The 17,197-nt window shown below is 35.7% G+C and overlaps 1 protein-coding gene across 1 annotated transcript in view; it reads right to left on the bottom strand.

Annotated features, from left to right (window-relative positions):
- Positions 1-224: 224 nt before the first annotated feature.
- The window catches only part of LOC130053351 (multiple epidermal growth factor-like domains protein 10), a 138,251-nt gene continuing 121,278 nt past the window's right edge, over positions 225-17,197 (bottom strand). Inside the window, exons 16-19 of the mRNA XM_056160466.1 lie at positions 13,978-14,072; positions 12,544-12,641; positions 6,080-6,143; positions 225-948 (exon numbers count right to left, since the gene is read on the bottom strand). Coding sequence (XP_056016441.1) covers positions 6,098-6,143; positions 12,544-12,641; positions 13,978-14,072 — 239 coding nt within the window. The 3' untranslated portion in view covers positions 225-948; positions 6,080-6,097. The remainder of the gene's footprint in view (positions 949-6,079; positions 6,144-12,543; positions 12,642-13,977; positions 14,073-17,197) is intronic.

The following is a 17,197-nucleotide window of genomic DNA, read 5'->3' as shown; positions in this document are numbered from 1 at the left end:
TCAGCTCATTATACAAGCACTATGACCACAGAAACTCTTAAGACGGTCCTGAGACTCTTCCTGTGTATATCAAAAGTATACACAACACCCCGATCAATTCAAGGTAGATAATAATGGCCGTAGATAAGCTCCGCCCACATCCAATGATCCATGAAGAAACTGCACGGTATTATTTTTGGGTCTTGCAAGGGATTGCATGTAAGTGGAGTAACAAATTCTTTATATCATTTCAAATCAATTCAATCTTAGTTTTAACATTGAAATTCCATAGAATATCTATAGAGAGTAATATACAGATTTTCATTGAAATATATTCAAAATATATGAACTAAATATGTTGAAAGGAGACAAATGTCCTTGCCAGCAGATATTCTATACAAGAAGGGTCTTAACTGAAAACTAATTACCATGTCAATTAGAACCACAGTTGAGTCTTAAATCATTACTTTACAACTTTACATTCATATTCAGATAAACATCTGCAGGTTAATGCTATATAGAATCTGAACTAAATCCCATGAGCTCCTCATCTGCAAGTATAATGGGAAAAAGTAGGATGAAATAATGAATGCATGAAAGGAGATAAACAATACAAAATACATAAATTCTATAAATAGTAACCAACATCACAGTATTGAGAAATAAAATGATTAAACATTATGTTTAAGCATTTACTGCTTCATGGATTGTACATGTAACTGATACCCGTAACCAAACTACAAAGTAGGGGGAAGTGTCCATCTTAATGTTAAAATGTGAATTTTCAAACCATTCCTCTTCATTTTTCTCTTTTGAAATTGTTATCGAAAATGTTCAACACAGTTCGCGTATAATAACTGCTTCAGTCAAATGCACTACTCCCTTTGATGGCTTGTTCTTTGTGATCGTTGATTTTTCTTCGGTTCCAAATGTTTGTGTAAAAGGTATGGTGTATGGCTTCACTGTAAACTATAACAGTAAGTATCAATACAATAGCATACACATGTAGGTGCTTCTGTGTAACCACATAGAGATATATTGTTTAAAGCTTAAGATACATGATGATCTCAAAAATATAACTGGACCCCATAAAATTTAGTTCATTTATATCAGATGATTAAGATATACCCCGATATGTTTTACTTTAGTTCAAGTTTTACTCTCATGATAAAAAAAAAATGTGAAAATCAACACCATATAGAATGATAACTCACTTCTGTCGTATAGATTAACAATCGTTATCACACAAATTAAAGTCTTTATATAAAAATTTCTGTATATCACAATATTTAAGGAATTACTTTAATTATAGGGCAAGTTATACGAGTATAACCTGGTTTGGGTCAGTTTATTCGCGGATTATAAAAAAGTGTAAACTGACCCAAACCAGGTTATACTCGTATAACTTGCCCCAGAATCAAAGTCATTCCTTATAGTTTAATGCAAGAGACAAAAATGCTAACCTTTGTTTATCAAAATGTACATAAACTCGGAAAAATACAAGTCAATTGAGACGCGCTATGATTCACTTAGCAACAACGACACGAAGCGTCTATGTGAAGGTCGTCATCTCTAATCTTAGTTCTATGGAGCCTAACCATTTATCAAAATATTGTATCGAAGGGGAAGTTTGTCATGATAGAAAATATGTGTAGACTATGCATGCAATGCGTATTTCGCTGCCCTTTAGAGATAGGCTAGATATCGACTTTGAAGTCGCTCATCTCCAACAGATTGACAAAATATGGGAAATTGCATTGTTTAGGCCTACCCCAAATAAATTTTCAAATATCAGAAAATTCAAATTTGCAACAAAAAATGCGGCTCTGTGAAAACTTACCCTTGTATGCAACGTTATCGCTAATACTAAATCCGACACAAGAAAATATGTAAGCAAGTGACAAATCGCGATCCACATGTCAACGTGTCTGACGTCATGTGATAAAATGTGACGTATGAATGTTTGTTTGCTTTGGTGAAAGACAGATCAACCCAATCTCTACCCAGAGTTATCATTCCTTACACTCACTGTATAAGTGAGAGCAAGGAACGACAACTCTGGGTAGAGATTGAGATCACCCCCCCCCCCCTTCCCCAGTGAGAAATGTATTTCAAAATGAACAGGGTAATGTTTACTTGGCAAATCATTAATTTGAATATAAGATCTTTGTTTTAATCTCTTATTCGATCATTATACATACAGAGAAAGCTGTTTTACAACTGATTTGCGTACAAGTAGATGCTAATATTGACAACGAGAAAACAACATGTGTATAAAACCGAAGTATCTTATTGTACACGTTGACTTTCTATTCCATAGAAGGCTGAAAACAGTGATGTGATGTATTTAGACAGAGAAAAAAAATAGTTCCGGCTTCTGGTTGTCAAGGGGGTGTGTCCCCATACCTAACCAGGTTATACAAAAATAACTTGCGTTCCTCAATTGGAATTTAAATATATGTTTGCATTGCATAACTATAACTAACCTGTACTAAATGCTACTAATTAGAAACAGTTTTAATGAGTTCAACAGCATTGTGATAACCCTACTTTGCAACGTCACGTGGTATATTTTGCAATGCAGGGATTATCAATGAATAACTCCAATTTTATTTATTACAATTGTTTTGATTGGACAAAAATAAAGCTGCATAAAGTTTATACATCAATAAATCCGAAAACGCGATGTATTCATACACGCCTGAAAACAAATAACATAGTGAGGGGAAACTATTCAAAGTTTTGCAATCGTTAATAAAGTGAATAAATTGGAATTATAAGAATCAAACATTCTTTTAGAAGAATTTATCGATGTGTAAACTCCGGACATTTTACTCACAAACTTAACATAAAAGTGCTTCGCACTTTTATTCAGTTTGTGAGTAAAATGTCCGGAGTTTACACATCGATAAATTCTTCAAAAAGAATGTTTAATCCTATATTACTGTGCTCCCCAAACGTAGTAGGTAAGTAATGTAAGTAAATTTTATTTAGAGTCGGCACTGTGTACAAACATAAACAAATAACATGAGCTCTACAGGGCTCTTAAACCGATTAGTTTGGGAACATACTAGTTTTACAAGAGAACTCTGTTTCTTATTATCATTCTTTTTTCTTTCTTCTTGTAAGTCCACAATTTTTTTCACAAACTACTGAATGAATTAGGATGAAGCTTTTCAAGGTTGATAGTATAGCATATGTAGATGTACGGAAGGAATATCATTTTGTCTAATGTGTATTGGATTTTTGGTATATCAACTTTGACGTTCGTCAAACTTTTTTTTTATGAAAGCGTTTGAAATTCATATCGTGGGTATATTCTTATTGTCGTGGTCAAAATCACCTCCCTGCACGTGCATGCACATGTACTTCAATTTGTTAGATAATACAAACATACCGGTACCTTTCTTGTAAATCCAGAGAATGGGAAGATATCTAAAATATTGATAGATAGTACAAACATCTACAGATTTGTGTTATAAAAAATGCAAGTGCATTGTCTTTTGAATGTTCAATTCTTTGATTTTAAAAGATTGTGATGTCTATATATCTTGGCACTCCTGACCATTGCGTTGATCGAAAGTACCATACCAAGCATGTGCCCTAATCTTTGATTGGACGATTTTAAAATCATTATAACTCTTTCATAAATGATGCAACCATGATGAAATTCATACTATGGGTATATCATTCGAATGGCTGTTGAATGGCAGTAACAATTCCGCAGAGTCATACTGCTGTGCGCGTTTATGCACGTGTATTGCTTTTCCTTCTTATTTTGGTTACTGAAATGGCCATAACCTTCTAATTAAAGACTCGAGTAAATTGAAATTTAGAAATTTTGAAATCGAATACCTAATGGTGTCAACAAAAGTTCGTCAATCAAATTCGTGTGCGCATGAATGCAGATGCATTGTAATTTTACACGTGCATTGTTTTTGGACTTCAAATTTTGGACTCATTTTCAGTTCCTTGTGTTTCAATGATCATTTGAAATTTATCTTGTAGTTATAAATGAAGACATGTAACAGTAAAATTACCCATAAACATGCACATGAACGTGCGGTGAATTTTGATTGGACGATATATCTATAACAAATTTGTTTCTGAATGAAATGGTCTGAAACTGGTGATATGGGTACACATTAAGATGCTTCACTTACTGGCCTTGTCAACAATCGCTGATATCGTGCATGGGTAATGTTGAGTGTACTAAAAACTTGTTTTCCGATGAATGGGTTTGAAAATTATACTTTATGTACATGTATAGACTGAGACAATTGACGGACATATATGAAGAAAGTTACTGACCACTAAGTGTATGCACGTTTGATCGATTTTGATTACATCATGCTTCAACATATAACTCTCCAATAAATGAAGAAAATGAAGTACACTGTTGACTGTTTGAAAGGTAAGTATTTATTAAACGCTTCAATGGAACTTACTAAACCAAATGACACTATTTGGTGAATGGGGAAACGTCTGGGTAACATCATCTTCGCTAGCCCAGAGTTTACAATCCGCTCCGCTTCTCTACAACCCTTGACTGCGTTAACACGATTTTTGTAGCTTTGAGTGGCGTCTTCTAACAGATGGAGAAAACAAACTCTGGATTACACCATGTTCAACCAATGGAATTGCGCTTTTCAACTACACTTTGTGTGTTAAAATAAAAATGGCTGTGCCCAGTGAGTTACACGTTGTTATATGCAAATCATTTAAAATCAATAAAAATTTTCTCACAGGCAAAACCTCATGGCACAGTCTACACACCGCCATGTTGTATGGATTATATGATTATATGGAAGTGTTTTGAAGACAATGACTAATTGTTTACACATTCCTTCATCTTGCACGTGGTTTAACGTAACACGCTATCTGATTAGACGCAGAGGACTTGGCCTGCATTCAATCATATGCAGGAAATTGTTGACACGAAAATCGTGCTACCGCAGCCAAGGGTGCAGAGAAGCGGAGCTTGGCTAGCGAAGATGGGGGAACATCTGTGATGGTTCCTATTACAATTAGTACTAGTTATCGTAATTATTTTCTCTCCCTTAAACAGTATGCCTTTATATATCCTGTTTTGCATTAGGATACATGATGGTGCTTCTTCAGTTATTATTATTACTTACACGAAGTACATGTATTATACTCATACAACTCTTCATGTTGTTAAATTCAAGACAAACCAGTATTGTGAGTAAAATACTATGCAATAAATTGTATTTCAAACGCAATTTGTATGTACTTGCATGTATGTGTAAGTGTACCAACCATGTATGTTATTTGTAATACCTAAAAGGGGGCCCTGATTTGGAATAAAAAAATCTATCTATTTGTACTATCTTCTTATGATGCACCATCTCTTGATCTAGATTGATTGATTGTATATTACTAAACGTCTCGCTCGAGAATTTTTCACTCATATGGAGACGTCACTGTACATCAAAAGATATAGAGTTTCTAGAGATCGGGTGTTCCAAAGAATGAGAGCAACTTTCTTTATTCATATTGGGGAAATAAAATCGAGATAGTGAGATTACTTACACGAGATCGAAATGTGTTTACTCTGTATGAACCATAAAGCTCACTCTACCGAATTTGATGAAGAATAGTACTGCACTTTTAGAAAAGAAGTTGATTATGTCCAAATGCTGATGTACAACAGAACTTGCAAAGCGGGATTTATATCGATAATATAGTGCACAACAAGTGTACATGATATACCCGTCTGAAACTACATGTGCATTACGCATATATATCCACCAACAAACCAGAATTGATGGAGCTTGACCTTGCAGTGCGCAAGATATGACCCAGACACAATTTGACTATGTAAAGCCATACAATTCCAAAACGAGGACAGTGATTTACTTTTGGGTTCTCCCAGATGCATCAACTCACCGAATCTGATGGTCATTGGCCTCACAGTGTGCAAGATATGATCCTGATATGAATGGAGTGTGTAGTTATAAAATTCCAGAAGGAAGACACTGAGACCTATTTTTGCATCTGGACACTTTCTCTTTCAAGATACATCAATAGTCTTTGGCCTCACAGTAATGAAGAACATGCATATAAGAACCTTACATACCTGTATCGTTTTCTGTTTCTATTCGAAATTATCTCTGTTAATCGAGTGGTTTGTTGTGCCCAATCTAAAAATATCAGGTAAAAGTACAAAATAACATGCAATCTCCTAAACCAAAGAATGAATAACAATAAGAGCCCAATGATCATTTAAAGAATGTTTTTTATTTTATGATCCTATCCATTCCATCCTAGTTTTACCTTTCATTAGTAAGTTCAAAATATATACAACACCTTTCGAAAACTCCATTGTTTTGAACTAAGCCTCACCACCCAGTCCCTAATGTTATAATTCCTAGTGTAATAGTATAAGAACTGTATATCTTAAAGAAACATAATATGACGATTTGAGTTGCTTTTAAACACATGTCATATCTAAAACCAAATACTTTGAATAGTCAAAACAGTTACGGTTAAATATCCTTATAAAGACATACATGCGACAAGTTAACAGTGTTCAAAATTGTCAAAATATCGAATCCTATATCTTTAAAAAAAATGTTGTGCTATCATATGTATCATATATCAGGAAATAGGAAGAGCACCTTGATAATGTGCAACTGAAATTGTCATACTACAGACTGGGCACTAATGGAATACACCTTAATTCATAACAAGAGACCCACAGGCCTTATCAGTCACACGAGTAGTAGTATTAATAGCCTCAAAAGCTATGAAATGTGGAAAAAAAAATATAAATGTAGTTATATATGTAACATTAAGACGATACGACTAGTTTGGACCCCATCCTAGAGTAAAAACAGCAGGATTGAGAAATTTACAATTTTTGTTTACCCTTTTCTGCTTATCCTATATAATCCCGTGGGGATCCGGGTTACAAATAAGAGATTATATTATGCTTCATATATGAAAGGTGAAGATAATGAAAAAAAGAAACTTTAAGGATGATTTTTTTTTATTGAAAATATGAAAACATTGGATTGTATCTTGCGTAAGTCTCACTCAAGAATTTTTCACTCATATGGAGACGTCACAAAGACCGATGAAGGGCTTCAAATTTAGGCCTATGCTCGGCGCTTACGGCCATTGCGCAGTAAGGGTTCTTTAGCGTGCCACACCTACTGTGACACGGGTCATCCATTTTTAAGGTAATCTCCGAGGACCCGTGTCATTCACATCTGATGCCGAGCGTTTGGCGATGGAACTGTCACTACCAGTTTTAACGACTTGGGTGTGTCGCGGCCGTGATTCGAACCCCGGGCCTTCCGCATGCGAGGCGAACGCTCTTACCTCTCGCCCACCACGGTGTGAAAACATTAGAAGAAAATGTTTGTTACAGTGATATTGATGAATAGTCAAGGAAAAAAAGATTTAGAAAGATCTACAAAGTAAGTATAACTTATCATAAGAAGTAGAGCCAAATGGGCCGAAGAAGGCGAAAACCATCAAAATATTTTTGAGCTTTAGAAAAGTGAAGTAAATAATAGCTTTGAGTTGAACAATAATGAGTTAAGTTTTAATGGTATTCCGGAAGTTTCTATTGAAGAATCAAAATCAATAGAAGGGGAAAATACTATTCTATTCACGACGTTTTATTTATTAACAAGAATAATTTTTATTCATGAAAGGTGAATATAACGAACAGTGATCAATCTCATAACTCCTATAAGCAATATAAGATAGAGTGTTGGACAAACACGAACCCCTGGACACACCAGAGCTGGACGAGGTGCCTAGGAGGAGTAAGCATCCCCAGTCAACCGTCACACCCGCCGTGAGCCCTATATCTTGATCAAATAAATGGAGTTATCAGTAGTTAAAATCAGTGTGCCAAGGATAGTCTAACAATCGGTATGAAACACGTTAGACAGCATTTAACCCAATAATAGGTTGTATTGTTAAACCAGATCGTTATAACCGTCATAGAATTTGCAAAATGCTAACTTTAAACAAGACTGTTAAAACCTCTGCACCATCAACTTGTTTGTCAGAAGCCTGTCTCGATTTAAAAATTGATCATACGCAGAACAAGCTTGAAATCAAAAATATGTTTCAATTCCTCATTGACAATATCTTCGTTGTCTTTGGTGATCATCTTCCAACAGTTTGTTGGAATTTTCATGGGCAGGAATTGTGTTCTTATGTTAGCTGACCTGTTTTTATATTCCTATGAACCAGAATTTATTCAAAAACTTCTACGTGAGAAGAGAAAATCTCTTCAACATTGATACATGTATATGAACGACGTTTTATCAATTAACAATAGTAACTTTTGCTCATATCGATTTGATATATCCCTGTGAACGCGAAATAAAACACACCACAGAGTCGTCCACTTCTGCTTCATACATAGATATTTTATTCAAAATAGATATTAACGGCAAACTAACAACTCAGCTTTATGACAAACAGGATGATTTCAGCTTCTCCATCGCCAACTTCCCATATTTATGTAGCAATATTCCATTATTACCTACATATGGTGTATATATATATGTAAGGTGAAGATAATGAACAGTGATCAATGTCATAACTCCTACATGTATAATGTAAAACTTATACGGTACCAATTTTGATGTACTAGATGCCCATTTCGACAAATAATGTCTCTTCAGTGATGCTCAACCGAAATGTTTGAAATCCGAAATAACAATGAAGTTTTAGATCTATTATAGAGGAAAAGAGTGTGCCAAAAAGTGGAGTCAAATTCGTCTATGGATAAGAGCTATACGTGAAGGAGATAATCCTTAATTTTGAAATGAATTTCTAAATTTAATAACAGCAATTAAATATACATCCGTATTTTCAAGCTAGTAACGAAGTACTTAGCTACTGGGCTGAAGAGGCCCTCAGGGACTAACAGTCCACCATCAGAGGCCTCGACCCAGGGATCATAATGTAAAACTTATACTGTACCAATTTTGATGCACCAGATGCGCATTTCGACAAATAGTGTCTCTTCAGTGATGCTCAACCGAAATGTTTGAAATCCGAAATAACAATGAAGTTTTAGAGCTATTATAGGGGAAAAGAGTGTGCCAAAAAAGTGGAGTCAAATTAGTCTATAAGCAATGAGGTGGGATAATGTGTCTAGGAGGAGTAAGCATTCCCTGTCGACCGGTCACACACGCCGTGAGTCCTATATCCTGATCAGGTAAACATATTTATCCGTAGTCAAAATCAGTGTGCAAAGAACGGCCTAACGATCGGTATGAAACACGTCAGACAGCATTTCACTCAATGATATGTTGTATTGACAAACTAAATTGTTATAACGACCATAGAATTTGCGAAATGCTGACTGCCGTCGAAACTGCTGAAACCCCATTACCACCAATTTGTTTGTGAGTAGCTTGCTTCGATTTAAAAACTTAGTATACGCAGTATATCTCAACTGATTCGATACGCAAGAGCTTGTTCTGCATATGATAAGTTTTCAAATCGAGACAGGCTACTGACACACAAGTTGATGGTGCAGGGGTTTAAACAGTCTTGTTTAACGTCAGCATTTCACAAATTCTATGGTCGATATAACTATCTACATTGCTAATACAACCTACATGTATCATAAGGTAAAATGCTGCCTGGCGTGTTTCATATCGAGTTAGACCGTTCTTGACACACTGATTTTGACTACTGATAACTCCGTTTACATGATCAAGATAAAGGGCTCATGGTTAATTGACTGATGTTTTCCGCCACACTCAACAATTTTTCAGTTATCTGGTAACGCCCAGATTTTATTGGAAGAGAGAACCCAGATACAATGTACCTGGGAAGAGACTACCGACCTTCCGAAAGTAAACTGGGAAACTTTCTCACTTACCGGCGCGAGCGGGATTCGAACCCGCGCCGACAGAGGTGAGCGGCTGTGTGATTTTGAATGCAATGCTCTAACCACTCGGCCACCTCATGGTTGGTGTGACCAGTCGACATGGGAGGCTTACTCCTCCTAGGCACCAGATTCCACCTCTGGTATATCCAAGGGTCCGCGTTTGTCCAACTATATTTTGTATTGCTTATAGAGTTATGAGATTGATCACTGTTCATTATCTTCACCTTTCATTGAAAATGCGTCCAGATAAATTAATTAACCAGGATCAAAGAGGTTTTATTCCCAATAGATAAATTAATATAATGAAAGGTGAAGATAACGAACATTGGTAAATTCATAACTCCTATAAGGAATACCAAATTAAAGAATTTAGCAAACATGGACCCTTGGACATACCAGAGGTGAGATCAGGTGCCTAGGAGAAGTAAACATCTGCTGTCGACACGTCGCATCCCCTGTAAGCCCTATGTATTGATTATGCATTATACTGAGGAAGAAAATATACCTGGTTTATTATTACTTATTGATTTTGAAAAAGCTTTTGATACAGTGTCGTGGGATTTTATGGGGGGAAAACCCCACGTAATTTCTTTAACATTGATAATTCTATCCGGAATTGAGTTTCATTATTTTGTACAGATATAAATCTGCAGTAAATCAAGATGGTAATGTGTCTAAAAAAATAAATAAATCAATATTCAGAGAGGGTGGAAAAGTGACCCTTTGTTGTCATATATTTTCTTAATTTGTGCAGAAATATTAGCGATTCAGATTAGATTAAACAAATATATCTCGGGTATCACTGTAAACAAGATAGAAAGAATTATTTCACAGTTGGCTGATGATACTTTAATTGGTGTGGAACGAACTAGTAACAAGAGCACCGCAAACAGTACAGCGTACGCCCATTAGATCTTCAGTGCAATATCTTTGTCGATGACGAAAAAAAATCTAGAAAACTATTTGACCTACTTTTAGCCCCAAAGTAGGGCACGGTGAACCAACCAATCAAGTTGAAATGTGAACCTTTCATTATTTCTATGAGAGAGAGAGAGAGAGAGAGAGAGAGAGAGAGAGAATTTCAGGGTAATACATGTATTCGAGGAAGGTAAAAAAGTCTGGAAAACGAAAACAAGGTTTTTCTACTAAGTGATGCCACCACCTTGACCTTGAAAAACAATAGGCATCTTCCTCTCATTATAGTGATTAAATGTACCATATTGTAAGATCCTAGATCCAATAATTCGGTTGATACTATTGATACTATGACCTTGACGTTTGACCCTGAAAAACAATCGATGTCTTCCTCTTATCATGGTGATTAAATGTACTAATTCTTAAAAAGTTTGTATTATGTCTACAAGGTTTTCCTATTAACTGATACCACGACCTTGACCTTTGATCTCTGACAATGAAAAACAATAGGCATCTTTCTCTCAACATAGTGATGAAATGTATCAAGTTGTAAGATCCTAGCTCTAATAGTTAGATCTGTATTCTGACAAGGTTTTTTTTTTTAATTTGCCTTTAATTTCCGATATTGAAGCAATAGGCATCTTTCTCACATCAATGTGTTCAAATGTACCAAGTTGTAAGATCCTGGAGCTTATCGTTCATTTTGAAATTTGCCTACAAGGTTCGGGCAGACAGACAGATGACAGTATACCATAGCACTTCTTGTCCTCGATGGGTGTAAATCAAGAGTACTGCCAACGGTATATAATACGCCCGTGAAAGGCTAATATGGGGTGTTTTTCTTACACCATGATTTGTAGAATTTGGCTTCAGGTAGAATCAGCATTCATCAGGTTGTGGCATACTTTCTTTTCATTGTAAAAAGAGACAAATCATGTACTCTCTGTGTAATATAGACTGAGCTACAGAGAGGTATTACAAAGAAATCCTTTATTTTAGCTGTATTGAAAACAATAGTGATATACAAAGCGCTATCATTTTAAGGCTGAAGTATTATGTTTATACTGCAAGGTGCACTGAGTAACCTTGAAACTTGCCCGCTGCACTATTACAAAGGAGATTATTTTATGAAACACGCAAATATATCTCAGACAAGAATGGCGAAAAGGAATTTGATACTCGGTAGAACAGGTGGAACTTGTTATCTAATTAAAACATATCCCCCTCTATCTCTCCACAAAATGACACTTGCATATGACTTGATTGTTTTATTCAATTGTTTTATTATGTGTACAAAAACCAATTAAAATTATGGCATTGAATATTGAAGTGATTACACAGTAAAGCCCTCTTTATTGGGAAGGTGGAATATTTGATTGCCATAAGTTTTTTTGCAATTGTTTGGTAAATTTTTAAATATTGTATATAGTAACCTTATATTTTCCTCTTAATTCTCCGTTAAAATGAAGTCGTAAATAATAAAGTTGCTGAAGAAATTGTCAATGAACGTTAAAAAATCAAAACCATTTACACATATATATGCATTATATGCATTATCACTGTTCGTTATCTTCACTCTGCATGATACCGAGTACAAACAATCATGTCCATAAGAATTGGCAGAAATAACAAACTTACAGTTTCACCCCAGTTATCAAACCAGAACAACATATCTGCCCTTGATCAAAAGTTATCAATACAATGAGAAATCATAGAGAATATACATGTATGTTATTTGTGAAATGAAAATATTTTACCTTCTAAAGTATAACGCAACACCAATGACAGCAAGGACAACGAACACTGACACTGTTGTTCCAGCAATGGCTCCTACATTCAAAGAGCTCTCTGGTACCTGTACATAAAAATCAGAGTAGCAAACTTTATAATTAAAAGTTAACACAATCAATATATTTCTACTCATTGTGGTTTTGTTTGACCTATTATATCACGAATCAAGATGCATACAGGCCTTATTATTCATCTGAATATTATTTAATAGAATCAATAAATACAAGGGGTAAAAAATCTTAGATAATTTTTTTCTTCTTTATATCTATGCTAAATGCTAATAGTCGGCAGCAGATGTGTTCTCAATAGAGAATTTGGCAAACATGGACCCCTGGATATACCAGAGGTGGGATCAGGTGCCTAGGAGAAGTAAACATCCCCTGTCAACCGGTCACACCCGCCGTGAGCCCTATAGCTTGATCAAGTAAACGGGGTTATCCGTTCTTGCTAAATATTCATTAAGCTTTCATTAAACATCAAGCAAGTGAAGAAGAAAATATTCAAACATTATAAACATTATATGAAAAGGCGAAATCAAAATTAAGAGTTTGGCAAAATGGCCTCCCGAATATGCTAGAAGGTGGGATCAGGTGTCCAGCTGGAGTTACTTTCCGTAAAGAAGATGCCCATTTGAGCTAACAAATGCAAAAGGTAAAGTGGAACAGACTGAGAGAGAAAAACTTATGGCGCCTTCTAGTTCCACCATCAGGGAGATTATGAAGTCAGATTCTTTTTAAATGGTTTTAATTCGAGCCCTCAAACCCCAAGGGTGCAGTGACTATGAAATACATCAGTTTAGTTTCATTTACCCAAAAGTTGTTGATACCAAATTTGCTTTAAAAGGCCACATAAGAAGGTGATTATAATGATATTAACCCACTATGTTGGACAACCACAAATTGAAGTGTTTCCGGGGGATCCGGGTTAGAATAGGTCCTCAGTACCCCTTGCTTGTTGTTAGAGGCGACTTAACAAAGCGATCCTTCGGATGAGACCGCAAAAAACCGAGTACTCCTTGTCACAGCAGGTGTGACACGATAAACATCCTTTCCTGCTCAAAGAACGTAAGTGCCGAGGATATGCCTAAATTATGCAGCCCTTCACCGGCAATGTTGACGTCTCTATATGAGTGAAAGAATCTCGAGTGGAATGTTAAAAAATATACAATCTACCAATTGCATTGAGTGACTCAGGAGAACTTCAACCAAAGAGGTTCATTTGAGCTCACAAATGCATAAAGCATTTCAGGTAGATTGACAAGAAAAATGTGGATGGTCCCTATTTGGTTCCACCATCAGGGAAATTATAAAGTAGGATTCTTTTAATTGATCTAACGTGATTTACTGTAATATTTTGTATTTGACGAAATTTATTATGCATGTTATATCATTTCAACATACCTCTGGACACAATCCCGTTATGTGATGACATGTATGACGACAATCTCTGTTGCATATTTCACTGCAGTTAAGACCATGGAATCCTTCCTTACACTCTAAATATATTCAATTCAATTTATCAACATTTAAGGTATCCAACCAAATACTTCATAACTGAATCGGTAGATCATTAAAGTCCTGGTATCATTATAAAGGATTTTATCATATAAAATGATCGATACATTGCTATACCTACAGTGTATATCTTTATCTATTTTCATGAATTCATGGATAATGTCCAATATGGTTGATACGAAGAACCACTGAAAATAAGGGGGTGGGATGCAAAAATTGTTTCACAAGTTTGAAAGCGTGTATGACCGCCATTTGCACAAATGCATTCTTCGCCCCTACGACGTATTGAACGAATCAGGTTTGTAGAAATCACAGGAACGGTAATTTTGTCTGTAATAGTGTGAGTAAGGGTCTATATTCTATACCACTCCGTGATATTAGAGATTGGTATAGTACTTACAGTAAAACTCCGATATAGCGAATTTCTGTGGACACTATAAAAATTCGCTAAAATAGATAGTTGGGCAAACACGGACCCATTGACACACCAGAAACGTATTTCATGTATCTTCGAGAAGAATTTTTTATACAAGAATACACACACCGATTTATATATGATAATTTATTTTGAGGGATTATTAAGGTGGATCGATCCTCGTGTGACTTATCAATAATAATGGTTAAAAGTGCAAAAACTGTATTAATTTCCATTCAATATAGTTAAATTTAAACAATAACCGAAGAAAATGTGTATGTTGTCACATTTTTAAAGATGTCCGACATAAAAAAAAAACAAAACAAGAGGACCGGGGGCCTTATAGGTCACCTGAGTATCATGTAACAACCTTCCAATGTTTGAATTAGGTTTGTGTTTAAATATAAGAATTTTACTTTTGGATGGAAGAAACATTGAATAGCTATGTGGTCAGCACCGCCTTTGCACCAGAACCCCTGACCCAGGGGCCATCAATTTCAGTTTTGAAAGAAGCATCCTTGATCATCATTATCATACTATTAGTTTGTCTACATAATACCCAGCAGCAGAGGAGAAGATTTTCAAAGAAATAAAATGGATTTTCACTATATGATCAATAGGGCCCCACCCTAATACCAGAACCCCTGACCCAGGGGCTATGAATTTCACAATTTTGAAAGAGGCATCCTTGCTCATCATAACCATGCTATTGGTTTGTCTACTTAATACCCAAGGACAGAGAAGAAGATTTTCAAAGAAATAATGCATTTTCACTATATGACTTATAGAGCCCCACCCTAGCACCAGAACCCCTGATCCAGGGGCCATGAATTTCACAATTTTTAACAAGAGGTACTGTGAGCAATGCTCACTAAGAATACCCCCTGCTTACCCCAATCTCCCAAAGGGTGTTGGTAATAGGTATAAACTACCTCTTTTCTGAGTGCTGCTACTTCGATGTCCAGTGCGCATGACCTTTGATCTTTTGACCCCAAAATCGATAGGGAACATCTTCATCCCATGGGTAGTCCATATGTATGATATGGTGACTGTAGGTGGAAAGGATAACGCTTTAGAGCCTTGAAACCATATTGCTACTTCAATGTCCAGTGCGCGTGACCTTTGACCTTTTAACCCCAAAATCGATAGGGATCATCTTCATCCCATGGGTAGTCCATATATATGATATAGTGACTGTAGGTGGAAAGGATAATGCTTTAGAGCCCGGAAACCATATTGCTACTTCGATGTCCAGTGTGCTTGACCTTTGACCTTTTGACCCCAAAATCGATAGGGAACATCTTCATCCCATGGGTAGTCCATATATATGATATGGTGATGGTAGGTGGAAAGGATAATGCTTTAGAGCCCGGAAACCATTGCATCTACAGACGGACGGACGGAGGGACAGACGGACAACCCGATTCCAGTATACCACCCCCCCCCCCCCCACAACTTGTTGCGGGAGGTATAAAGAGGCATCCTTGCTCATCATTACCATGCTATTAGTTTGTCTACTTAATACCCAGAGACAGAGAAGAAGATTTTCAAAGAATTTCTCCATTTTCACTATATGACCAATAGAGCCCCACCCTAACACAAGAACCCCTGCCCCAGGGGCCATGAATTTCACAATTTTGGTAGAGGGCTCAACACTCATTATAATTATGCCCACAGTTTGACTTCTTGATGTCCAGGAGTAAAGAAGAAGATTTTTTAAAATTACACTCATTTTGATGGTTTTTGCCCCACCCCTCAGGCCCCAGGGGGGCAGGGACCACGAATTTCACAATTTTTGTTCCCCTCCACCCACAGATGCTATATGCCAAAATTGGTTGAAATTGGTTCAGGGGTTTCAGAGAAGAAGCTGAAAATGTTCAAATGTTAACGCACGACGCACAACGAACGACGACGGACAAAAACAGATAGCAATAGGTCACCTGAATGAATTCAGGTGACCTAAAAAAAAAAAAAAAAACAAAAACAAAAACGGAAGTATATATTAACATCAGAAAATCACACATATTCGTTGTACGGAATAATTAAAATAGATAAAACTTGTTGAAATGACAAATTTTAAATGTCAACAGTTTAAAAAAACTGTTAATTCATAAATATGTATAAATTAATTGTGGATATTAGGGAAATCGTGCATAATAGACATGCTGTAGAAGAATACCAGCATAGGAGTTATTGCCCTTGACAAATTTTTTTTAATTATAAAGAATTGATTATCTGTAGAAAATATACACTTTTTCAATATCAATAGTTTACCAATTTTTTTATTTTATGCAGTGAATAAATTTCTCTGAAGATATATTTCTATCATGCGCAAAGTTTAATTTGATAAAGATTTTTGCAAAACCTATGACATCACACGAAGATAGATTAACCTTAAGTCACGCAAGAACATGTCAAAAGAAAAATGTCAACAAAATTATGTGCAATATATACAAACAGTTTATCGCAGTTATAATTTACATGTTGCTTTACACAAATAAACGAGTGTACGATAAAATAAATGCAATTAAACTTCAAATTTAATTAACGAGAATAGTAAACAATACCGACAATCTATTTGCTAAATGTATGTGTAAGTATTGTTTTGCGTTAACAAACTCTTTTGAAGATATAGAAACAGAAATTACGTAACAAGCGATTATTAAAAATCTTGAATTAAAAAAAAAAATC

Source organism: Ostrea edulis, chromosome 3, assembly GCF_947568905.1.
Source record: "Ostrea edulis chromosome 3, xbOstEdul1.1, whole genome shotgun sequence".
Classification (NCBI taxonomy): domain Eukaryota; kingdom Metazoa; phylum Mollusca; class Bivalvia; order Ostreida; family Ostreidae; genus Ostrea; species Ostrea edulis.
This window is presented reverse-complemented; position numbering and strand designations above follow the sequence as displayed.